Below are 17,166 nucleotides of genomic sequence, written 5' to 3'. Positions count from 1 at the left end.
GTAGGCAATCGATGTACAGGGCAATATATGATCAATCAGTTCTGTTGGAAGAGCCTATATGCTTTGCTTTTATATGCAGTGGTGGTGTATGTCTTAGAAGTTTGGAAAAGTTAATGGAAATAATAGTGGAGAACATGATTACTTTTCAGTACATGCTTCAAAACTTTATATACCCATGCGCAGTTTGTTTTTCCTTTACTTTTTGGGTTCGAAAACACTTGAAATGGGTCGGTTGCAAGAGCATATAGGAAATGTATTGAGAAAGCTACGGAGGTTAGGCCATTTATGAGAAAATAGCAAGCTGAAGTCCCCTATTTACAGGTGCATAATAGTTGAATATTTGAACATATTATATGTCATCACCATAGCGCTGAAATATCTGATATTGGATCCTTGTGTTCGTAAACATGTCAAATATCTGATTTTGGATCCTTGATCCTTGTGTTCGTAAACTTGTCAAATATCTGATTTTGCATCCTTGATCCTTGTGTTCGTAAACTTGTCAATTTTGTTATTTTTGATTTTGGATTCTTGTGTTTGTAAAAGTGTCAATTTTGTTGTTCGAGTTTATCATACATAGCGTCATAGCGAGATTCGAAACGAAATTCATCCCACCAATTCAGAATAGGATCCACAGAGAATGACATCTACCTCATTCCATTGAAACGAATAATAATATCCTACGGAATCGAAATGATATTAGAACTTGTTATACAGTCACTCGACTCACTCTCACTCCGTCATACATTGTCACCCTTGTGGGTTAATGGAGAATCACACATAGTATTTTCCCACGAAAACCAAATCATATAAAATATGCGCTATACATCATCATTTCTTATCATGTTAGTTCAAGTTGTGTAGTGATTTTTCAGTACTTTACAAAGAGAAACATGTTTAACTCGCTAATTAGGGTAAGATCTATGAAGAGTTTCTTATAGCTAAATATAGGAATTTGGAACTTGGCTATCTGCCTTTGGTAGGATCTCTGAACGGTTCAGTTCAAATGTAAAATTTAGGCACCGTTTGACATTCTCGTTACAAATAACAACTTTTTTATTAAAATATACGTGAAAAATTGTTTGATAAATTTAAAAATAATTTTTGAACAACAATCTTTAGCTCAAATGTCGCTTTGACGAAAAGATGGACCTCCATATTTTTTAAGCGATGGTCCTCCAATATTTTTAAGCTTTTACAAGATGCTACCAAAATTTATTATCAAACTTCATCAAAAATATTACTATATTATCCAAATATGCAAATACCAAAAAGTTAACAACAAGCTATCTTATTTCTATGACAACACTTTTTAACCGGCACTTTTTATCATAATAGAGCGATTTTTACCGGAATTTGTGAGAACGATACTTTTTAATTAAGAAATCATTAATAAAAAAACATTTATGTTCTCGAAATATTTTCTCAAAACCAAGTTTAGAGAAAATGGGTACTTATCATTACAATTGAGTTCTCGAAAATTCGAAGAGCACTAAGAATTTAACGACACAATCATTTAAGTTATTGAATTAGGGTAGTATCCATAGGATGATTTCTAACAAATTCCACTAAGATGGAATATATAAATCCACGAAAACGGAATGCTACTAGAACGTGAAGTACATCATCACTTTGATCACCCAACGTCAAGTGACTCAAGTTGTGTAGGAGTAAAAAATATCCTATTACACTAAAAACAAGATATGTATATACACAAGAGATAAGTAAAATCAATTGAATCTTTCACATCTCACAAAAATTACTCAATTAGGATAGGAATTTGGATGCATATAGGGTGACATCGAGTATATTCCACTGAAGAATATCTGGATATAGGCTTGAGGGTGATGGAGTAAATGGCTGTTGAGCATCGTGTTGATTATTTTTGTGCATATTTCTCTGGTAACGACAATGACATGCAACTCAGTTGTGTCCTGATATAGCCCAACTCAATTCAGTCGGTAATGTACTATGCAATCTGCACACTTGGTTCAGCAACCGGTACTGTCGTTCCCTCTTAGTGGTCTCAATTTTTCCAATCTATTGTGATCAGGGATAAACATCAGGTCACTTCATGTGCGAAGGAGCATAGCTGATCATAAGAGTGCATAGTTTTTGTTTAATCAACTTTTTAACCAAGTGACTTGAATAAAATAAATAAGTAATGTTAGCTGTTTTTATAAAAATTTCGATGTATTGAAAAATTCATGATTAATTCTTTAAAAGTAAATACTTTACTGATTTATCAAGTACACTATGATTTGACTGAAAATCATTGATTTATCGAAAAATTCTCTGACAAATTTACGGTTAATCTTGAATCGGTAGATAAATTGATAAGTTACGATTCCAATTTTTATAATTATGGACGTTTCAGAAAAATAAATACATACACTGATACACATCAGTTTGTAATCCATCTAAGAAAAACATCTAATCTTTCATATTAAACCTCACAAAAACAAAGTCTAGCTTGGTAATATACTATCATAAATTCCAGTGTCTCCCAACACCAAACTGCAGCAAACTTTACATGATCATCTTGCTAAATGGCCATGCTGCATAAAAAAAAGTTCCCTGATAACTAATGATTAAATATTAAGGTCCAAGTAGAGTCTACAGGTAAGAATCTTACGACATGTATATCTGGAAAAATATGCTAATTGAGGAGAAGAGGAATGTAAATAAAAGAGTTATGGGGAAAGAACATGGCGGGTCTTAAAAATTCCCCACATAACCGATACATTTGTAGTGTTACGCCATCCTCCTTTTTCTACATTCCGTGCAAAAAGAATTTAGGTGATGTTGATTTGCGAAGTTGGTCGGTTCTGTGGACGGTCACATAGGTGCACATAACCAAACTTTAAAGTCCCTCAACAATATATTATTTTTTCAAGTTCGCCACACCAATGACAGATTCGAATAAAATATCGATAAATATTGAACAAGCCGAGCGGAGTTAGAATTCGATTTCTTTTAAACTAATCAGACTAAATCAAAATTTAGAACCAAATGATATTAAAATATGATAATAAAAAGCTGAAGATGTATTACTCGGGGACACTTTAGTTTAACTTAAAAAGTGGTATATTGATTATTAGTAAAATTTTATTTATAAAGTAATTTTTAATTTATGTGGTTAGATAATTTTTTTTTTATATTTATAACTTATCAGATATAAAAACTATTAATATAATAATAAATTATTATAAATTATATAACTTAAAAAGTGGTGTATTGATTATTAGTAAAATCATGTCCAACTACAAAAATGGATCGTAATGTTTGAAGAAGACCTCGATTAAAAAACCAATAAATTAAATGAGATTGAACTCGATTTTCATATGCAAACTATAGGATTCATTTACTGGCCTAGACATCTGAACTCATCACTCTTACACGACAGGCTTATCATCTTGTGATGACATCAATCTCCGCTAAATAAAATGGCATACGCCACTCGACCGTCCTCCTCCTCCCTTGTGTATCATTTTTTAAACAAATCATACCAGCTCCTCGAAATCTTACTACATTTTACGATATGACAAAAACTTCACCGTATAAGTGAGTCAATCAAACGTGTCGACATTCATTTGCTCGAACTCGTTGCATAAGATATTTGAATTTAGATTGGCACAATAATCAAGTCGAACTCGACCTGAAATTATCCAAATATTTTATTTTATTGAGCGAGCATTAAATTATTCGGTTTTATTATTTATAAATAATAAATATATTACTATATAAATATTTAATACATATAATCATTTTATTTATTAAATTGAGTCCGATTAGAGTTGAACAATTCGAGTTTTTATAAATTAAAATCAGTTCGAACTTCAAAGTTGAGTTCATGCTCATTATACTTCTTTTTATTGAGACGGACTTCGAACTTCAAAGTTCAAATCATGATTTTATCGAACTCAATTTCAAATACCGGTTATTTAGTCGATTTGAAAGTGTTCGACTCAACTCGGCTAGGTTATACTAGAGTAAGAAACCGGGGATCATTTTCCTGCCAGGTTCATCTCTTTGCAAATTTATCGAAAAGAAGAGAGACCAAGGTTCTATCTTCTGCTCTCACTTGCTTGGCTCTTCTTTCACCTCTATTTTTTTTTCTCGAAATATATCATCCTATCCAAGCTAATCAAACAGCATATAATATTCTCTAAGGTACAAGTTCACTTTGTTAGCCCAAGGCGTGACCACAATCGAAATACACACTATTATTGTATGGTGCACATAATATTGGAATAGACTTCAACCACCACATCTTACTATATATACATGACTTCACCAGCTGAGATATTGCATGCAATTGCAAGTACCTCTGCAAACTAAACTTAAGTTACTTAACCAATTAAGTTGACCTTTTGCAACTTCCCTTGCCCTCAGGACTCATAAAGCCTTATAGCATCTAAAAAATCCACATTTCATTTTCTCTGATCACTGTCAAAAACTTCAGCTTCTTGTCTATTCAAATTATGGCATCTATGCGCTTAACACTGCTGCTTTTATTCTTCACACTCAATTTTGTGATGTTTCACAGCCAAGCTAGATATCATTATCATAAAAAGCGCAAGCATTCGCCTCCAACGTCGCAAATTTCTCAGCCTCCGTCTGGTGCACCAGCAGCGGGAGCACCAGGACCATCTAATCAGCCTCCGAAGGCTGATCCTAATGTAAATCCTGGTGTTTTTGACGTCAGAAATTTTGGTGCTGTCGGAGATGGCATGACTGATGACACAGAGGCATTCAAGGCAGCTTGGGACGCCGCGTGCCAATTTGAATCCGGAGTTCTTCTTGTTCCTAAGAGTTACTCTTTTATGATTCAGTCCACAATTTTCACTGGCCCTTGTAAAGGTGGTCTTGTTTTCAAGGTAGACATTGTTTGTATTATTGATTAATTAATTGTCCTGTTTGTAACAGCTTTGCCACTTCTGCACAGAAAGTTAATAATTTTTTTAACTTAATTGAAAGGTTGATGGCACAGTAATGCCACCAGATGGACCTGAATTATGGCCATCAAAGAATAGCAAACATCAGTGGCTGGTCTTTTACAGACTCGACGAGATGTCGTTGCAAGGCGGTGGTGAGATTAATGGAAGAGGCGAAAAATGGTGGAACCTCCCCTGCAAGCCTCATAGGGTGTGTATCTCTTTTGATTCATCAAACTGCAAATTTGGAAGATAAAATTGTCGTAATAACAATATAAACCTTATCTGCAGGGACCTAACGGAAGCACATTGCCAGGACCATGTGACAGCCCAGTTGTAAGTAAAAAGTTCACCTCACAATATCTACATATTTCATATAGAATTTGGCTTATGGAATTTCTTATCTTATAGGCTATCAGGTTCTTCATGAGCAACAATTTGACAGTGCAAGGACTTAAAATCATCGACAGCCCTCAGTTCAACTTCAGATTTGATAAATGCACCAATGTCCATGTCGAATCAATTCACATTACAGCTCCAGCTCTGAGTCCAAACACTGATGGGATTCATATAGAAAACGCCAACAATGTCCGGATATATGATTCCACAATATCTAATGGTAGCTCAAGTACTTTCTACGTCATTTACCAATCATTATTTTGGCTAATAATATTCTTCTTTTTACAAATTTATACTAATAGTTTGATGATTGATTCTTTTGCAGGGGACGACTGTGTATCAATTGGATCGGGATGTTATGATGTAGACATAAGAAACATTACATGTGGACCTGGCCACGGAATTAGGTACATTTAAAACTACTTGCTACAAAGTTTCTTGATGTTTGTGGACTCAAAATTTATAGAATTATCTTTTGTTTAATGTAGCATTGGGAGTTTAGGCAACCACAATTCGCGAGCCTGTGTTTCAAACATCACGGTCAGGGACTCGGTGATAAAGAACACAGACAACGGAGTTAGGATCAAGACATGGCAAGGAGGTTCTGGCGCAGTATCTGGAATCACATTCGACAACCTTCACATGGAAAATGTTAGAAATCCAATTATGATTGACCAATTCTATTGCCTCACCAAAGACTGTAAAAACGGAAGCTCAGCTGTCCTCGTGTCCGACATTCAGTACTCGGGTATCAAAGGAACCTATGATATCAGAAGCCCTCCTATGCATTTTGCCTGCAGTGATTCAGTTCCATGCACAAATATAACACTTTCTGATGTGGAACTCCTTCCTGCAAAAGGAGAGATGGTTCTTGATCCGTTTTGTTGGAATGCTTATGGAGATTTCGAAGCACTAACCATACCACCAGTGTCCTGTTTGTTGGCGGGAAATCCTCGTTCAATCTTGGAAAATTCATTAGGCCTTTGCTAATTAACTACCTATATATTGTACAGATTTTGCATCAATGTGTTGATCATGTAATACTTTTTCCTTTTTCAGATTAACCAATCATGATTTCCTGTAATGTATATGTAATCTGTGAAGAGGGATCTTATTATTAAACCCTTCACATCATTATGAGTGTGACTTACATATATAAATGAAAGCTTTCGGTTTTAATTATTAACTTATTTGTCGGTCGATATGTCCTGCAACTGATCTGCACTCCACAAATGATGGCCATTCAGCAAACTTCTCGGAGCTAGCGAGAGTCGAACCCGGACGTCTTTGGATAATGCAGGATAAACTCATCACTTAGACTATCCAATCACGCTCGTCGCCACAAGAATTTTATTGATGAATAATGTTGAGTAATGTAACTAATAAGAAGAATTCAATCATATGTATTATGAATATTTTCAAAGATTATGTTCACTTGTATGGAATGTAATGGAACGAGGGGAGAATAGAATGGAATTTGTATTATAAATTACGAGTGATTAATGAAATTGTTTATAATGTTCATTCCTTCAATCATTCCATTTTAACTATTTCAACTAAAAATCTAATCCACATATTTGAAAGGAATGTTCATTCTATATATTCATCATTTTTTCTTATCATCTTCTTGATGAAAAGTTTGAACTCATTCATATTTAATTATTATTGTCTAATATTTTCTTCTTTCTCCATACAACTTGCTTATATATATTCGTTACATTCTATCCAAATGAACATAACCTAAGGATCATGAAACATTCGTGGAATGATGTGTGAATCATAAACGCAACATTACCAAATTCTGAAGTTGGTGACTGGCCACACAAATAGACAACTCCTTAATTAAATCTATCCCAAGTGATTGTCTATATTATAACTATGATCATAAAACGATAACATCACTACTTATCTGTAATATATTGTATTCGTGTGCCCGTTCATCATCTATACATCAGTTGAACAAATTGACAAAGTGCAGCAGTACGGATTAGTTTAATGCTCAAGGTTAGGCTAGCTAAAGGCTATACTCCATTACGCTATAGATATATTGTAAACTTTCTCATGCGTGCGTATCAATGTAGACCAAATTTTAGTACACACACAAGACTACAAGGGAAATGATTCTCGTCTGCCGTTCTTATTCATAGTGTAAATCTACGAGCACCGCAGTTATGCAGATGAGCAGATATAATAGGTAACTCATCATAATTGTTTTTCCATATTTTTGTATTAACAGAAATTCGGAAATCACTGGAATAATAGAGATAAAGTTCTAAATAATGAATATTGTAATTGACTGTCAATGTAATAGGTTTGTTGCCTGTTTAAATTAAGAGATATAACCATTATAACTGTTGTTTTATATTTTCATATTAACAGTAATTCGAAAATCGTTGAAATAATAGAGATAAAGTTCTGAATAATTAATATTGTTATTGACTGTCAATCTAATAGGCTTGTTGCCTATTTAAATCAAGAGATATTTGGTTCAACTTATAAGTCAGAAACTATTCATATTGTTTGCGTAAATATATTATAAGTTAAATTTTGATTTTTAAGTCATAATTTGAAGTTAAAAATCCTCACTTCTTCCATGACTTATTTTGTATTTTTGAAATTTGATTTACAAAAATGTCAAGAATCACTTTAAAAGATTCTATAATTATTTATTATTATATTAATAATTTTTATACCCCATAAGTTGTTAACACCAAAATTTTTTATCCAAACACATCAATTAGAAATCACAACTAACTTCTTATCTGTAAGAAATAAACACTTCTTTTAACTTAAAACCAAATTACCCCAAATTTTATATATCTTTCGACATTTTATCAGGGCGTCCTTCTATCTCATAATTTTGAGCAAAGCGGTGCCTGAATTTTTAAAATTCTGGCAGCAGTCACTATTCGGATGACAAAAAAACGGCATCTTGTGAAATGTTGCTTTATCTACTTTTATAAAGTGTTAAATTTGAGAACACACATGTATTTGTGTAGGGTTCGGAAGGGTAGGAAAAGGAATAAGAAAGCTAAAAGGAGGAATAATCTATGGAAGTGAGCGAAATCGAAATCGACAAGATTGGTAGTCCCATAAGTGCACTACGGTGAACACTATTCTATTTACATTTCGGGGACCATGCACACATTTCTACGGATTATGCATTTAGAGCTGATCATGAAAGCAATACATGATCGAAAGATGAACGAACTTGGGTTCGTTAGGTGGTCTGTAAAAAACTCAGGGCGGTCGGCGCATGAGCAAACTACCAAATTTTAATTGGCACCACCGAATATCACCAAGCCTTTTTCTTCTCCACCGAGAGTTTTTTATGTTTACACTTATACTAGCTAGACATTCTCTGAGTTCGACTTGAGCTTAAGGGCCCGGAGTGCATTTCAACAACTTTAGCTTTTCGTTTTTGTCCATGCCATGCTTCCTTTTGAGTGTTGTAATTCTAAAAACACGTACATCTAAAATTTTAAGTTGTCAGTCCAAATGGATCTTATACTGTATTTCAACATTCCTCGCTCGAAATCTTATTTTTATTATGAGAATATTGAGGGTGATTGAGAATCGAACTTAAGATCTCTGTCATTCCTAAACTCTGATACCATGTTGAGAACTGATCCATATAAAATTTTAAAGTGTTAGAGGAAAACACGAAATAGGTCCTATGATATAATTCAACAAGTTCATTTTCCCGAACCAAAAGCCAAGAGAAAAAAGTTTTTGTTAAAGCTTTTTAGTTAGTTTATGTATTGTTGTAAAAAGTATTCTAGCTCCTTCTATGTCCATTGTAAGTGGGAATTGCGGTGGTAAGTTGAACATTTTACGATCACACATCGCATATGCATGAGCTGCATGAACCCTATACTGTGGTTCAGTCACTTTAGCGAGGAGCCAGCCCGAATCTTAAAAGAGATTTACTGGAATCAGCACCAAAGATTCGCCAAAAAGATGAAATGGATCATGTAAGGAAGATGAAATCAATAATTTAAGTATGTACATTTTTCATTTTCAGATATCGAGACTCGGGGAGAGGTGATACCAGAATCGAACCCGAGATCATTAGTTTCATCAAAACCCTGTGATTTAGGTCTTGAGAAATAAATTAAGGTTTTGTTGGCTAGCCTATAGAGTGGAAGGAAGCATTTGTTATTTTTGTTTGGGAAGAAATAAATGGAGGGGTGACTGTTTATAATGATAGTAAGAGTAGTGTAATATTACTAAAACAAAAGCTGCAAAAAGTTGATACCAGGAAAAGCAAGAACGTTGTACCAAAAAGAACACAAACATTCTAACACCTACCCACTACAATTAATTAATCAATCATATCTATATTCTTCTTCTATGATTACTATAGCTTGTGTGTGCGTTCCTTATTTTCTGTAGGATAATTGTACAAGTCAAAAAATGTGAATCATTAGAGAAACAGGAAAATTATAAGCTTTTCTAGGGGTATCTGAATTAGCGGATTAGGGAGCATGGTAGGCGTATGTTAGTAGTTGAGACTTGAGAGCAATGGGCGAAAGAACGCACATAATCTATCTTATATTTTGAAGTTAGAAACCGTAAAATTAAAAGAAATTAAAGCATATCCAACCCTCCAGAAATATTGGCTAAAATTCAATAAATTATATAATATATAAGAATCATGAATAATTATGTTGAATTTTGTTCAATTCAACCTGTATTACTCTAGTCTAAAAATATAATCAATTTATTGATATGGGCTATATCTGACCCGACTCTACATATAACAAGATTTCATATCATCAAATATTATATTAAAATGACATATTTTATTAATAATAATTAAAAATGATAATAACATATCATTTTAGAAATATAAACAATCAATATAGTCATTTTTATCGAACCAAGATGTTCCAGAGATTGAGATACTCTCACAAAGTTCAAACAGTTTATAATATATAGACCATAGAATGAGAATGACATACTTGTAAACATACGCTCCACCCCCGTCATTCGGAAAAGGAAAAAAAATCAGTAGACCCGACCCAACCCAACATTAAGCCCATGTCGTCTCTTCATTACAAAAGTGTCACCATATAGATAAAATTTTCGATACATTTATTGGGCCACGGCCAATTTATCCTTGATAATTGTAATAGCCCACATGAAACCCACGGGAAGATCTAGAACTCGCAAGAATTTACTATAAATATTAGCCACTTTTTTTGGTAATTATTTATTTCCACGTAAAAAAATATAAAGTAACAATTTTCGTTAGGAGTTTTTCATTTAATTGAAAGATATGCAAAAATTTAAGTTCTTGCTAAATGTTGATGACGAAATACATTTCAAATAGAGATATTCATGTTGTAATTTCTTGATTATTAATATAATACCTTTTCAATTCCGCAATTATTCTATTATACTATTATTGCGTTCCATCAACATTTTGTTTGTTGTCCATGAACTCGTATACGGTACGAATAAAAGTCATTGAAATAATAGTAAATTTTTATAAAAGTATAGAGACGAAGCAAACTTGATAAATGTATGGGCAAAGATGAGAGTACCAATAATTTCCATATCTGCATAATGAAAATTGCTTTTGCGAAACGTAAATTACAATACAAGAAGTCGGTGGATGGAATCATCGAGCAGGGCATCTAAAGAGGCAAGAGCAGCCCAACTTGGCTGTAAAATGTACCTAATATAGAACAACCATTTCATATCTTACTTTTCTCAATTAGGGGTAACCATTTTCGACATCTTTACCTTCCAAACCCAATTCATAATGAGGATGGCTTTTAGTGCTTATTGCCTCTCCTTTTGCCTTTTTATAATCTTATTGATTTGACCACTTGCATTAATAGACTATTATACTGAGAATTTATTTCAATTTTTCACATTTGAGTTAGGCATTCAGTTCAAAGCTAAATGTACAAAATAATAAAAATTAAGGGTTGGTTTGGTTGAAGAGGGGGTATGGGGTTGGAATTAGGAATCATGTTAAAGTGGTATGGAGCTGAGGTATCATTTCTGACATCATGACATCATGTGTTTGGTTGAGTGCTGGAATGAATATGGTTGAATTAAAATATGTTATGAATTATTAATTATAATTAATTTAAAATATTATTAAATTAATACATATATATATTTTTGAGTTATAAATTTATTTTGTATTAATTATTTACATGAAATAATATAAATATAGATGAAAATAAAAGGAAAATATTTGATTCCTGATACCCATGTCTCATACCCACCTTCCTATTAGAGTATGAAAATCTCATATCTCGTGGGTATGAGGAATGGGTTTGATCATTGATGGAATAAAATTTGCGACCAAACGTATGAGTTTGGAATGAACAAAACCCATACCTGATATCAGAAAAACTCGAACCAAACGACCTCTAAGAAAATCGACAAATCGTAACGTCGATCAAGTTTTATTGCTTAAGTGACTTTATCACTGAGTCTAAAATCAATCATATAAGTTGATCGGTTTACTTTTTAAAACCGACCGTTTCAAACTGTAACCCGACCATATTTGTCGGTTAGTTTAATCAACTCTTTTTAGTAATTTGTTAATATTTTATTAATAAATTGTGAGGAATGATGTAATTTGAAAGTAGTGGGTGCGAGCATTTTTTATATTATAAAAATTAATTATTCTTAAAAAGTTTAGAAATGTAAAAAACTGAGAGAAACAATTCAAAAATAAAAATGTAAAAAAATAAATGAGACGGAGGTAACAGTTCTTAATGGTTTATCTATTTATTTTTACAAAAAAATAATATTAATACTAAAAATATAATGACCAATTCACGATTATGCTTGTTCGTTAAAATATAATTGCTATTTTAATTGGAAGATAAAATTGCATTTTCATATACTGCTTATATCATTAATCCCTCCGTTCCATTGAATTTTATACATTAATTTTTTGACACGTTTTTTAAAACGTCTTTAAAGTATATTTTCACAATATTTTTTAAAAATACTTATTTATTTGAATAAAAATTTGATGTTCAAATTTTTATTAAAAAGAAAAAATTATCGTGGAACTAAAGTCTCAAAATGCATTAACTAAGGCATTTGTTTGTAAATAGACTATTACGTATATGAATCCAAAATCAGTTACTGGAGTTTGTTTTATTGACGCAATAGAACCGTCATGATATTAACGTAAGCCTCATCACAATCTCAACTACAGAATAACCTTTCCATATAATATTCGCAGAGGCCCTATTTGTCATCCATAACAGCAAAACAATTATTTTCTACCAAGCAGAAACATGAGCACAGAGAAGAGCCCTGAGGAAGATCACGAAGCAAAAGACATGGAAAAATTCTTTGCTTTGATTAAAAATTATCGCGAAGCACGCGACCGCAGAGTCCAAGAACTTGATGCTATGAACAAGAAGAGGAAATGCAGCGGTACTGATAAAATTACTGGCTGGATGCCTTCGTTCGAGTGGGAGGATTTTAGGCATGAAAATGCGGAGATTTTGCGAAAGTCTATTCGAATGGTTCCTCCTCCGGCTGCTGCGACTCGTAATGCGAGTCCTAATTGTGCTACTAATGGTAGTAGTGTTAGTGATACGCAAGGAGAGAAAGAAGAAGATGGTCTAGACTTAGACCTAAAGCTTTGCCTTTAGTGTTTTTCAGTCTTTGTTTATGTTAATAAATAATAATGCTGAATTTGTTTGCTTTACTTCTTGTTTATTAGTAATCTATAATGTGATCTATGATGTAATTAACAATTAATCCGTTTTGTATTTGTGTGTGCATGCGCTAGATGTATGCTCGCGTTTTAGTATCGAACTCATGACAGGAACTTTTGTAAATTGATTCCTGTAGTATATTTCTCCGTAGTCTGAAATGGGTTGGTTCGGCTCGAATTTAAACAATCACCGGGAATTAAGTGAGATACAATTAACAATTGCAGAAAAATATACGCCTTTCTCACCGACTTGCAAAATTATTTACAGAAATTGTGGCGCTGGTTAAGCAACTAAACCAGCTCATGACCTTTTTATGTGATAATAAAAAAGAATTCTATAAATTTCGATATCTTCGCAATGAGATGCGAAGACATACGCGTCTTGTAATTGAGTACCGGTATGGCCAGCCGGGGAGCCATGTTTTTTCCTATGCATAAAAAAATTGTGTTACTGTAATCAGCTTACAGCTATGTGTAATGCTCCTTGATTGTTGAGGATGAAAAGAAGCGTAAATGGCGAACAAAATTAGATAGAAAGTCAGAAAGAACAAGTGAATTAAAATATTTGGCACATTTGGTCATGACATCGGGCAAGGAATTTTTATCCAGAAAACATGACGAAAGCTCATTTTTTGTCGAGAGTGGATCACGGGCACCTTTCTTTCGACATAACTTTGCCTTTAAATCCATAACTAAATATGAGAATATTGAGGGTTGCAGGGAGTCGAACATTTTAAGTGACCGATTCTCTATAAAATTCGAGACTAGGAGGTAAGAAGGAGGTGCTTACGAGGATCATATAAACGAGCCTCAATCGTCCCTCTGCTGCTATTATTGTGTGAAGGTTGATTATTTCATCCTCAAGCGCAATGCCTCTCGTGCTATTTGTCACTCTTTCAAAATCCCAACCTATGAAATGCCCTGCTTTTGCAGTTCTTAGCAAGAGGGAATTTCATGATTCATGACTGGCCTACAATTTCTGAGTCTTGTGAATTGAACTCAGGAACACGAGCACACTAAGACCTTTTACAATAATGGCATTACTAATGTCTGACTCTTTTGAGAATGTTATGCAGGAACAGCATGGTGTGGAGGTTGATAATGGTATCTGCTCAGAATATGCATCCCACCTCCTTTACCTGTCTTTGAACAGATAGTGCATTATTCTATGTCAAATTTGTATTGATTCTTCTGATCACGTACTCATCTAAATCAGGTAAGCATAATGACTTTTTCAATATATATACGGAGAAAATATTAATGTAATAAAAAAAATTTGGATCTAATAATTATGGATTAAAATTGCTTTGTGCTACTTATTTAGGTCAATTGTCTAATTACTTATTTAGGAGCACTTTTTCCATTTGTTTACCACACTAATTTGGTTTTGATTTAGACTAGTTCCGGTTTTGCAATGTTCATGAACCATAATTTTGAATGTTCAACTTTACTCATAGTCTCCTACAGTCCTACTCCTCTGTTGGGGGTAGAATCACGCACTTAATTTGTATACTTTTTTATTACTTCCTCCGTCCCATTTTAACTGCTTTTGACTTTTTTACACGTATTTTAAAGTGTTAAGAAAATCACACCTAAATATAATTATTTTTTATAAAATTTATATCAAATAAAAGTTTAGAATCTAAACTTTTATTTGATGTAAGAATTGAAATTTTTCATCAGAGTGTAGATATTAGTTTTTTACATCTCAATATACGTGTTAAAAAGTCAAACATCAGTTAAAATGGGACAGAGGGAGTAAATTATTTGTTTAACGAAAACAAAAGTGTGACCTCGTCGCTCACCACTTATATTACATATTTACAGTAATCGTGGCGCTAGTTAAGCAGCCAAACCGGCTCATGAGATTTTCTTTGTAATAAAATACTACAGCAGCATAGATTAAGAAAATCGATAACTTCTCAACGAGTTAAAAAGGCAAACGCGTCTTTTAATTAAGCAAATTTATGGGCCTGCTGGGGAGCCATGTGTTTCCTTTGCTGAAAGAGTTTTTGTAATGATCATATATCTCATATCTGCATTTGATAACCTGCTATATACATAATGCTTCTTGATTGTCGAGAATGAAATGAACTATCATGAAGATTATGGATGAAATTTTGCCTTTTGGTGCATAAACTTAATTCAATTTTTTGTTAAGTGGTGCAGAAAATTTTCATAGTAAGGTTTGGAAAAAGGAAGCAAAATGAAAATCAAAGTTATTCATAGTTTTCAAATCTAAATTGAGCATGTTTGGATAAACTTATTATATTAAATATATTATTTTATTAATTCAAATACTAAAAAAATATTTTTTTTATTTACATAAATACCTTTTTTTCTAAATATTGTTTATAAATCTTTTCTAAAACAGAAGTTACTTAATTTCTGAGATATGAGGCAACCAAACGAATATAGTCCGCAGCAGCAATACTTACAACTGGGAGAGTGGGTAGTTGTATTCATAAGCCATACATCAGGATTCAACCGCACTCCGTTGTAGTCTAGTTGGTCAGGATATTCGGCTCTCACCCGAAAGACCCGGGTTCAAGTCCCGGCAACGGAATTATTTTTTTCAGATTTTAGTTTAAATTTCCTTTCCTTACCATATCGTCGTGTATTTCATTCTTGGTACTTCCTATTAGGTAGGCACGCCCCACCACGTGATTTCGGAGTTTGAATAAAAGACATAAGAGAGTACTGCACTAGACTCGGCAATTTCAATTTTCTACCCAACGTTAGGAATATATGGACTACGCAAATGACGTTGCCGCACTTGCGTCACGGAACATGATCATCACAAAATTCCACATTGACTATAACCACAATGGCTCGATTCGTCTTTCGAATTCACACAAAATTCCTTTTCTTAAACTCTCGTAATATTATATATAAATCACCATTCCATGACCGAATCATACCACAAGCACTACCACATTTTAAACTCGAAACTCTCCCGAAAAATATGAAAAATTTCGTGGAAACTCCGGAGAAAATTCGGGAGCTGAATGAAGAAGAAGAAGAAGAAGAAGTGATCGACGACGATGATGATGAGAAAGAAGAAGAAAAAATTGAGACGTTCTTTGCGCTGGTTAGAGGGTACCAAGAGGCGCGAAACCGTCGAAGAAATGAGCTCAAGGAACTCGAGACGAGGAACACGAAGAAAATAAAAAACGATTCGGGTTGGGTTCCGGCGTTTCGGTGGGAAGATTTTACGCATGAGAACGAGAGAAAGTGTCCTCTAGCGTTTCAGATAGGCCGTGCTGGTTTGGTTAGTGGAATTGATAAGAAAAAAGAGAAGGTGGAAGATGAATATAATGAAGACGAGCTAGACTTGACGCTTGCTCTTTGATTTCATGTTGTTTAGCATTTTAGCTAATTAGTACGTGTTGATCGATTTATTTTGGTACGTACTGGATGTTTAATAGAGTATGGTTGTTTCTGCAATACATCTTTAATTAATTATGATTTGCCGCGGTATGAACTATGAACCGTGACACAGCATACCATAATATGAACCTCACGCTCCATTTTGCAGACAGCATTTCTTAATGATTCAAGGGTTAAAGTAGTTAGACTTGTTTGTTTTAATGAAATCGGAGTTTGGTTTTTATTTTGTGCAATTTATAAACAGAAGATAATTTTATTGCAATGGAGAATACCTGCATATAATGAAGCAATTAAGCAAACAGATTCTGGCCAATTCATGAGCTATTTTGTTTCTTGCGTTCGAATATGTAAAACTTGAACCTAGACTGTAATATATTTTCTCATAAACTCGATTAGTACAAAACCAAACAGTGACGGTTTAACTTAACATAAAAAAGTTCTTGTTAATAGCAAGTGAGATTTTACCTATAAGTAAAATGTAATTTTTAATATATATTTCAATTTTCTTTTATAATTACAACTTATAACTTATCGATAAAGATAGGAAAATTATTAATTTAATAATAAAAATATTATATATCATCTTATAGAGTAATAATATAAATTTTCTTGAAATCAAATTTGAAAAATAAAAATAAACCAAGGATTTATCGGCTCTTCCGACTCATACTAGAAATCAAGGGTTTTAAGCATATCCAAAAAGGCAATATATATTTCTGAAAACTGTATTATATA

General features: G+C 33.2%; 3 protein-coding genes and 1 non-coding gene across 4 annotated transcripts; all 4 read left to right on the top strand.

Annotated features, from left to right (window-relative positions):
- Nucleotides 1-4,299: 4,299 nt before the first annotated feature.
- Nucleotides 4,300-6,522, top strand: LOC108204509 (polygalacturonase At1g48100). The gene is made up of 6 exons (XM_017373990.2): nucleotides 4,300-4,880; nucleotides 4,981-5,148; nucleotides 5,229-5,273; nucleotides 5,349-5,556; nucleotides 5,662-5,743; nucleotides 5,825-6,522. The coding sequence occupies exons 1-6, from the start codon at nucleotides 4,485-4,487 to the stop codon at nucleotides 6,324-6,326; spliced, it is 1,401 nt and encodes a 466-aa protein (XP_017229479.1). The 5' UTR covers nucleotides 4,300-4,484; the 3' UTR covers nucleotides 6,327-6,522.
- A 6,091-nt stretch (nucleotides 6,523-12,613) lies between these two features.
- LOC108222511 (protein NIM1-INTERACTING 1) lies at nucleotides 12,614-12,976 on the top strand. Its single transcript, XM_017396434.1, has one exon. It carries the CDS (start codon nucleotides 12,614-12,616, stop codon nucleotides 12,974-12,976), a length of 363 nt encoding a protein of 120 aa, XP_017251923.1.
- A 2,558-nt stretch (nucleotides 12,977-15,534) lies between these two features.
- TRNAE-CUC (transfer RNA glutamic acid (anticodon CUC)) lies at nucleotides 15,535-15,607 on the top strand. Its single transcript has one exon. It is a non-coding gene; the product is annotated as a tRNA-Glu (tRNA).
- A 248-nt stretch (nucleotides 15,608-15,855) lies between these two features.
- Nucleotides 15,856-16,488, top strand: LOC108194871 (protein NIM1-INTERACTING 1). The gene has a single exon (XM_017361812.2). It carries the CDS (start codon nucleotides 15,869-15,871, stop codon nucleotides 16,391-16,393), a length of 525 nt encoding a protein of 174 aa, XP_017217301.1. The 5' UTR covers nucleotides 15,856-15,868; the 3' UTR covers nucleotides 16,394-16,488.
- Nucleotides 16,489-17,166: the final 678 nt, after the last annotated feature.

Source organism: Daucus carota, chromosome 1 (genome assembly GCF_001625215.2).
Source record: "Daucus carota subsp. sativus chromosome 1, DH1 v3.0, whole genome shotgun sequence".
Taxonomy (NCBI): Eukaryota; Viridiplantae; Streptophyta; class Magnoliopsida; order Apiales; family Apiaceae; genus Daucus; species Daucus carota.
This window is presented reverse-complemented; position numbering and strand designations above follow the sequence as displayed.

Coding starts and splice junctions, on each gene's coding strand:
- LOC108204509 (XM_017373990.2), top strand. CDS start 4,485: ATGGCATCTATGCGCTTAACACTGCTGCTTTTATTCTTCACACTCAAT. Junction 5,149..5,228: donor TCCCCTGCAAGCCTCATAGG/GTGTGTATCTCT, acceptor CCTTATCTGCAG/GGACCTAACGGAAGCACATT. Junction 5,744..5,824: donor GGACCTGGCCACGGAATTAG/GTACATTTAAAA, acceptor TGTTTAATGTAG/CATTGGGAGTTTAGGCAACC.
- LOC108194871 (XM_017361812.2), top strand. CDS start 15,869: ATGGCTCGATTCGTCTTTCGAATTCACACAAAATTCCTTTTCTTAAAC.
- LOC108222511 (XM_017396434.1), top strand. CDS start 12,614: ATGAGCACAGAGAAGAGCCCTGAGGAAGATCACGAAGCAAAAGACATG.